This window comes from Ranitomeya variabilis, chromosome 3 (genome assembly GCF_051348905.1).
Source record: "Ranitomeya variabilis isolate aRanVar5 chromosome 3, aRanVar5.hap1, whole genome shotgun sequence".
Classification (NCBI taxonomy): Eukaryota; Metazoa; Chordata; class Amphibia; order Anura; family Dendrobatidae; genus Ranitomeya; species Ranitomeya variabilis.
Window position 1 is genome coordinate 629237520 of NC_135234.1, and position 9032 is coordinate 629246551.

At 42.5% G+C, this 9032-nt stretch overlaps 1 protein-coding gene across 1 annotated transcript in view; it reads left to right on the plus strand.

Annotated features, from left to right (window-relative positions):
- Window positions 1-3238: 3238 nt before the first annotated feature.
- LOC143816735 (uncharacterized) overlaps window positions 3239-9032 on the plus strand; it is a 34107-nt gene continuing 28313 nt past the window's right edge. The window contains exon 1 of the mRNA XM_077297487.1: window positions 3239-3281. Coding sequence (XP_077153602.1) covers window positions 3249-3281 — 33 coding nt within the window. The 5' untranslated portion in view covers window positions 3239-3248. The remainder of the gene's footprint in view (window positions 3282-9032) is intronic.

Here is a 9032-nt window from a genome sequence, read left to right on the forward strand (position 1 = left end):
CACACAAGCTGAAAGGGCAATATTACTCTCCCACTGTTTTTTTATGTATTTTTTGTTTTTTAAGGGAGACTTTAGAAACCCAATAATATTTAAAAAAATAAATAAATAGGCTTTCTATGGCCCACTGAATGAAAGGGAGAGAGGTGGCACACCCAGGAGTCAAGACTGGCACACAAGCTGAAAGGGCAATATTACTCTCCCACTGTTTTTTGTATGTTTTTTTTTTTTTTTCAGGGAGACTTTAGAAACCAAATAATATTAAAAAAACCAAAAAAAAAATAGCCTTTCTATGGCCCACTGAATGAGAGAGAGAGGTGGCACACCCAGGAGTCAAGACTGGCACACAAGCTGAAAGGGCAATATTACTCTCCCACTGTTTTTTTATGTATTTTTTGTTTTTTAAGGGAGACTTTAGAAACCCAATAATATTTAAAAAAAAAAATAAATAGGCTTTCTATGGCCCACTGAATGAAAGGGAGAGAGGTGGCACACCCAGGAGTCAAGACTGGCACACAAGCTGAAAGGGCAATATTACTCTCCCACTGTTTTTTGTATGTTTTTTTTTTTTTTTCAGGGAGACTTTAGAAACCAAATAATATTAAAAAAACCAAAAAAAAAATAGCCTTTCTATGGCCCACTGAATGAGAGAGAGAGGTGGCACACCCAGGAGTCAAGACTGGCACACAAGCTGAAAGGGCAATATTACTCTCCCACTGTTTTTTTATGTATTTTTTGTTTTTTAAGGGAGACTTTAGAAACCCAATAATATTTAAAAAAAAAAAAAAATAGGCTTTCTATGGCCCACTGAATGAAAGGGAGAGAGGTGGCACACCCAGGAGTCAAGACTGGCACACAAGCTGAAAGGGCAATATTACTCTCCCACTGTTTTTTGTATGTTTTTTTTTTTTTTTTCAGGGAGACTTTAGAAACCAAATAATATTAAAAAAACCAAAAAAAAAATAGCCTTTCTATGGCCCACTGAATGAGAGAGAGAGGTGGCACACCCAGGAGTCAAGACTGGCACACAAGCTGAAAGGGCAATATTACTCTCCCACTGTTTTTTTATGTATTTTTTGTTTTTTAAGGGAGACTTTAGAAACCCAATAATATTTAAAAAAAAAAATAAATAGGCTTTCTATGGCCCACTGAATGAGAGGGAGAGAGGTGGCACACCCAGGAGTCAAGCCTGGCACACAAGCTGAAAGGGCAATATTACTCTCCCACTGTTTTTTTATGTATTTTTTGTTTTTTAAGGGAGACTTTAGAAACCCAATAATATTTAAAAAAAAAAATAAATAGGCTTTCTATGGCCCACTGAATGAGAGGGAGAGAGGTGGCACACCCAGGAGTCAAGACTGGCACACAAGCTGAAAGGGCAATATTACTCTCCCACTGTTTTTTTAGGTTTTTTTTTTTTTTTCAGGGAGACTTTAGAAACCAAATAATATTAAAAAAAAAAAAAAAAAAAATAGGCTTGCTATAGCCCACTGAATGAGAGATAGCACACACAGCAGTGACACCCAAGCCCTGACTGAGGCCAATATTTTTCTCCCACTGATTGATGTAGTGTTTTTGTGTTGAGGTAGAATTTAGAACACAAATCACGGAAAAAATAAATAGGCTTTCTATGGCCCACTCAGTGAGAGATGGCACACACAGGGATGGCACTGTAGCAGAAATGCCAATCTTAATCTCCCACAAAAAAAAAAAAAAAAAAAAAAAAAACTGTCCTACAATTACTATCTCCCTGCAGTAATGTAAGCCAGGTATGGCAGGCAGCAATAGGAGTGGACTGATGCACAAATTAAATAAAAAGTGTGGACAAACAAAAAAGATAGCTGTGCAGAAAGGAAGGAACAAGAGGATATGTGCTTTGAAAAAAGCAGTTGGTTTCCACAGTGGCGTACACACAGCAATACAGCTATCACGGAGCCTTCTAGGGCAGCCCAATGAGCTACAGCGCTGAGGGGAAAAAAAAAAAAAAATAGCTTCCACAGTCCCTGCACACCGAAGGTGGTGTTGGACAGTGGAAATCGCTGCAGCACAAGCGGTTTGGTGGTTAGTGGACCCTGCCTAACGCTCTCCCTGCTTCTGACGAAGCGGCAGCAACCTGTCCCTAAGCTCAGATCAGCAGCAGTAAGATGGCGGTCGGCGGGAACGCCCCTTTATAGCCCCTGTGACGCCGCAGACAGCAAGCCAATCACTGCAATGCCCTTCTCTAAGATGGTGGGGACCAGGATCTATGTCATCACGCTGCCCACACTCTGCGTTCACCTTCATTGGCTGAGAAATGGCGCTTTTCGCGTCATTGAAACGCGACTTTGGCGCGAAAGTCGCGTACCGCATGGCCGACAAGCACAGGGGTCGGATCGGGTTTCATGAGACGCCGACTTAGCCAAAAGTCGGCGACTTTTGAAAATGATCGACCCGTTTCGCTCAACCCTAGTGGGAACTGCTTTGTTCCCTGTAGGACTCAAGTTTCCACAGGAAAGTGGAGAATCTAAGCAGATTAGTTAGAAAGCTAAATTATGGCACTGCGATAGGTGTCAAATGCTTGCTAGTTTTCACAAAACACTTTCAAATAGGACAATACGGAATATTCTCCTTATACATGTTTTATAAAAGGTTTATAGATTACCTCATACTAAAGGGAACTCTGTCAGTAGGATTTACTCCCCTAAGCGATCTCTATGGCCCCTAGGCTGTCTATATGGGTATGCAGGTCATAAGAAGTTGAATAAAATGATAACTTTATGGGTACGTTCACACAGGACTTTTTTGCTGCGTATTTTTGCTGCGTTTTTTATGCTAATTTTCAGCTGCTTTTTACAGTACCAGCAAAGCCTATGAGATTTCAGAAATCTCATGCACACACATTGGGTTTTTGTTTGATCAGTTTTTTCTGCTTTGCTGCGTTTTTTGGACATAGGGCATGTCACTTCTTTCAGCGTTTTTGCTGCGTTTTTGCAGCGTTTTTTCACCCATTGACTTGAATGGGTGATGGAAAAACGCTGCAAAAACGCTGCAAAAACGCATGTAGCATTATTTGCTGCGTTTTTTGTGCAGAAAAATCATGGCCAGCAGGAAGTGATCTCACAGCCAAGAGCTTAGGGGTGTGGTTAGTGAGGTGTGAAGAGCCATTGTGAGCCATTGTGAGGTGTGAAGAGCCATTATGAGGTGTCCTGATTGTGATCTATTGTGAGGGAGTTCCTGGTAGTGAGGTGTTAGCCATGTCTTGGTATAGGAGGATGAGCATTGATGTTTCCCAACTAATCATGGAGGTAATATTTTTTTTAATTTGTGATATATCTATCTATCCGATTGTTTGCAATGGTACACTTTGCGATGCTCATGTGCTGTTATGTACATGTTCATGTGTTCTGCATGTGTATGTTTGTATCTTCCTTGTCATGAATGTTGGCTTCATTTCATCTTGCATTTGGTAATTACTTTTTCATTTATTTTTCCAAGGTGGAAGCAATGCCTGTAATTTGGGATGTAGCTTGCCCAAACTACAGTGATCGTGAAAAAAAGGCCGATGCATGGCATGTAATTCGCCGTAAATTGTTCCCCCGCTGGGATGAAGGCGATGCTAAGCTCCACTGGGGTCACTCAACTTTATTATCATGCACAAATAGACAAAAAAACGCACCAAAACCGCACAAAAAACGCATCTGTAAGCAGCTGAAAATTGGCATAAAATACGCAGCAAAAATGCGCAGCAAAAATACGCAGCAAAAAAGTCCTGTGTGAACTTACCCAAAAAACGCACCAAATACGCACCAAAAAAACGCACCTAAATTAGCATAAAAATACGCAGCAAAAATACGCAGCAAAAAAGTCCTGTGTGAACGTACCCTATATCTGCAATCCGATGTCTTATTCCAGAAAATAACACATTTTTCTTGATATGTAAATGTCATCTATGGGCAGGACACATATTTCCCTGAGAATCTGCCTCTAGAGCTTATTTTAAGTGGGAGGGTGTGTCAACAGTGTGAGACATGTAGATTAGGAGAGCAGACTCTCAGTCATTACATGTGTCACCCAGGGAATGCCCCTGTCATAAGGAGGTTTTCGCTAACATCTACAACTGTCATGGCAGCGTCAGGGTCTGTGGATTCCACAAATTCAAACACTCCTACTTGTGACTCCTTAGGCAGGCTTCACACTAGCGTTCGGCAGGGCTGCGGACAGCAGCCTTCTTCCTCCGTGAAGCCCCACCCACTGCGGCTCCTCTTCCTTCAGCTCCGCCTACGTCTGCATGTGTTCTATCTTTTACATTGGGTGTGCAGGCCATGCAGATGTATGCGGATGCCTCCGCATGCGTCGTCTCGACGCTGCGCTGACCTGCGTAGTTGGCTATGCTCAGCACAGAGTGACTCGGGCACCGACTTCTATATCTGCAGCTCCTTGGCAGGTTAGAAGGAGTGCGAGTCTCTCACATCAATACCTGACACTGCCACCGGCGGTTCAGACTGGAGCATTCAGCAGCATAGAAATACATGCAGCCGCACACTCCGGTCCCGAGTGCCGGTGGCAGTGTATTGATGCGCGAGTTTCTCGCATTGCAATCGCAAGTGTGACCCCGGTCTAATGCCAGCAATAGTTCTCTATCTTGGTCTTATAAATTGGACTTGTCCTGGTTATTAGTGGTTATTTCTAAAGTTGTTGCGAGCGGTGTTTTGTTAACCCTTTCCTTTCCCTCTAGATGTCTTTTTATTACTTTGATGCCTCTCAAGCTGTACACTTTATGCACTCTGTGTATTTCCCTGAGAGAGTGTTGTGTGATTGTGCTTCCATTTATGCCCTGTCTGACTTGTTTTGCATTTCCCCATACACTGCACAGACTAGTGCTACTTAGCATAGGTAGGAACGAGGCTCAGGCATCTCCACCTTCAGAGGTAATCTTGGGACAGGGATAGCCCGGGACACCAAGCCTGAGGTCAGTATAGGTGCACATTTATTATTATCCCACAGTCACAACGTGACAGCCCCTTTTTCATTTAAAATAAGTTCTGGTGGCAGATTATCAGAGAGATCTATGTCCGGCCCATAGATCTTAACAGTTCATTTACATATTAAGAAAAACATTAATTTCTCTGGAATAAGACATCAGATCGCAGATATCAAAGTATCATTTTATTAAACTTTCTATGACCTACATGCCCATATAGACAGCTTTGGAGGGTTGATCCTACCGATAGAATCCCTTTAAAGTTGAGGTAGTTTATTGTATTTTTAAATAATAATCAATGAGGCCTAAAGGTTACTGAACACATAATGAGAAAATTGATTTACTTCTGTGATTTACAGATTTTAGTAGAAAAGGGAAAATTTTCAGTGATGTGTCACTCAAGCAGCATTTAGGCTACGTTCACATTTGCGTTGTGCGCCGCAGCGTCGGCGCCGCAGCGCACAACGCAAACAAAAACGCGGCAAAACGCACGCTAAAACGCTGCGTTTTGCGCCGCATGCGTCCTTTTTGGCCGAAAGTTGGACGCAAAAAAAATGCAACTTGATGCGTTTCTTGCGTCCAACGCTTGCGGCCATGCGGCGCAAAACGCAGCACAACGCATGTCCATGCGCCCCCATGTTAAATATAGGGGCGCATGACGCATGCGGCGCCCGACGCTGCGGCGCTGACCGCAAATGTGAACGTAGCCTTACACTGTAAGATAATAGTGAACAAGCATTGTTAAAAACACTGGTTTCAGGATTATCTTGCCCTGTAAACAGGGTGCTCATCAAATTATGAACGAGCAAAATGCTTGTTCATCAGGTGAAATGATCTTTTGCGCATCATCCTGCATAAACAAGACTCCCACTGCCAAGGACTATGGTATACTATGCACACTGAGCGATCCAGTGTAGTTTGTTCAGTGCACATTGTTTACTTTGATCTGCCTGTGTAAACAGGCATTTAAATGACCTCCAATCGCTAAAAGTTTACCAGTCGGTGGTAATATCATAGCAGTGGTTGACCCATGTAAATAGACCCTTACTATGATGCTTGCTGTAGTTTTTGTAAAATCACAGTTTTATCAGCAGGATTACCACCAGGAGACTGCTACCATGTAGTCCTCCATATTAATGAGATCTATATAACCCGGCCATCACCAATGATTGGCAGCTTTCTGCCTATGCACAGTAAACTGTCACTCAGTGGTGTGTGTTTTTTTTACAGAGCTCAGTATTCATAGAACTCCTAGATCTGCAGCAAAGAAACCAGCAATTTTATCAAAACTGCAGCAAGCAGCCCAGTAAGTGAGATCGCTGGAATAAGGATCTCTATCCCTACATCGCAATGCTCTCAGATGGTGTAGCAAAAACCTGGTGACAAATTCCCTTTAGAGATGAAGCAAGTCATTACAAATAATCTAGAAGTCAAGATGATTGCCTACAGAAAAAAAAGAAAATGTATAGATAAGAGAGAGAAAAAAATGAGGAAATATTTGGCGTACATAGAGCGTCTTTTTCTGTACAGGACCTGTCCTGTCCTGCATTACACAGACAATTAACTAACATGAAAGGTCACTGTATAATACCTAATCTCTCCTGTGGTGGCACTGCAGGAAAATGAACGCTTACTACCAGATTAACGCACAGATTAATTACTGCTGATTGCTGGCGGTCTCGGCAGATTTGTGATCGGAAAACTCTCTTAAAGCAAAAAAATTAAAAAAAAACTTTTTTAAGCATTTTAATATGAAGATGTGAAGTACAAAACTGCAAACTTACATCTCTGTATAACGTTCAGGGCGCCTCCGTACAGCAGTTTGCTAGAAGCTGATTTAATGTATAACCTTTTATGTCAACAGCGACAAGAAAAAAAATGTGATTACTACATTATTATACATAAAAGCTGATAATGAGAAGAAGTGTAAGATCATCCAGTGTTTCTGAAACTCGGCACGTGTGAGTCAGACAGGCGATGGATGAGAAATGACAGCGGCCATGCATAATATATGTACTATGCATTAGCTCTGCATCCTTAGAGAAAGGCATATTAGAATATTGATGCAAATATTACAGCTTGATTTCCCGATGCGATCATTTATTGTTATGATCTCTGCCTGTTGGGGAAGTTTAGCCATAATGTAGTCTCATTCTATTCATTGAAAAGTGTTTCTTGTATATATTACTCACATTTAACGGATAATTTATCTATAGGACTAATTTAGGAACGGGTAGAGCACTAGAAGGGCTTTAATTCATGATATGTTCTATTTTAATCTTGAGGTTAGGGGTTTAATTGTTTCTTTACTTATAGCTTGTAAATGGGCAATGTATGAGCTCATAGATCTGTATGTCTGCATCCTTTGTCCATGGATGAAATGTAATGAAACAATCCCACCAGCTGGACTGGTATGGCCGCAATTAGTTTACAGGTCCTTCTCAAAAAATTAGCATATAGTGTTAAATTTCATTATTTACCATAATGTAATGATTACAATTAAACTTTCATATATTATAGATTAATTATCCACCAACTGAAATTTGTCAGGTCTTTTATTGTTTTAATACTGATGATTTTGGCCTACAACTCCTGATAACCCAAAAAACCTGTCTCAATAAATTAGCATATTTCACCTGTCCAATCAAATAAAAGTGTTTTTTAATAACAAACAAAAAAACCATCAAATAATAATGTTCAGTTATGCACTCAATACTTGGTCGGGAATCCTTTGGCAGAAATGACTGCTTCAATGCGGCGTGGCATGGAGGCAATCAGCCTGTGACACTGCTGAGATGTTATGGAGGCCCAGGATGCTTCAATAGCGGCCTTAAGCTCATCCAGAGTGTTGGGTCTTGCGTCTCTCAACTTTCTCTTCACAATATCCCACAGATTCTCTATGGGGTTCAGGTCAGGAGAGTTGGCAGGCCAATTGAGCACAGTAATACCATGGTCAGTAAACCATTTACCAGTGGTTTTGGCACTGTGAGCAGGTGCCAGGTCGTGCTGAAAAATGAAATCTTCATCTCCATAAAGCATTTCAGCCGATGGAAGCATGAAGTGCTCCAAAATCTCCTGATAGCTAGCTGCATTGACCCTGCCCTTGATGAAACACAGTGGACCAACACCAGCAGCTGACCAGGGCCGGTTTTAGGCAAAGTGGGGCCCTAGGCAAAGTTTAAAATGGGGCCCCAAATGCTAACATATTGCACATCACACGGAAGCATTTCGGTTGTATTTACCTGCGCTGATCTCAGGCCGCTAAACGAGTGTGATCGACAATACTGAAGTCGTTGGACGCTTGTTTCCCGGCCTCTTTCCACCATCTGAGAAAGAATGATGGGACAGAACCATCACTAATAGATCACTAACAGATCACCATACAGTATCATGTTATCAGCAGCACATCTACAGTTTACATCGGCGATGTGCTGCTGAGAACAATGATTTTTATTCCGGCATAAACAATCCAATCACCCAATGAATATGCAGCATTTTGCTTGTTTAGTATAATACACCCCATAGTCCTCCATATATTATAATGTGCACCACAGTCCTCCATATTGTAAAATGCACACGCCATAGTCCTCCATATAGTATACAGCAGAGCCCCCAGTGGTATACAGCAGAGCCCACAGGGGTATACAGCAGAGCCCACAGGGGTATACAGCAGAGCCCCCAGGGGTATACAGCACAGCCCCCAGTGGTATACAGCAGAGCCCCCAGTGGTATACAGCAGAGCCCCCAGGGGTATACAGCAGAGCCCACAGGGGTATACAGCAGAGCCCCCAGGGGTATACAGCAGAGCCCACAGGGGTATACAGCAGAGCCCCCAGTGGTATACAGCAGAGCCCACAGGGGTATACAGCAGAGCCCACAGGGGTATACAGCAGAGCCCCCAGGGGTATACAGCAGAGCCCCCAGGGGTATACAGCAGAGCCCCCAGTAATATACAGCAGAGCCCCCAGTAGTATACAGCAGAGCCCACAGTGGTATACAGCAGAGCCCACAGTGGTATACAGCAGAGCCCACAGTGGTATACAGCAGAGCCCACAGGGGTATACAGCAGAGCCCC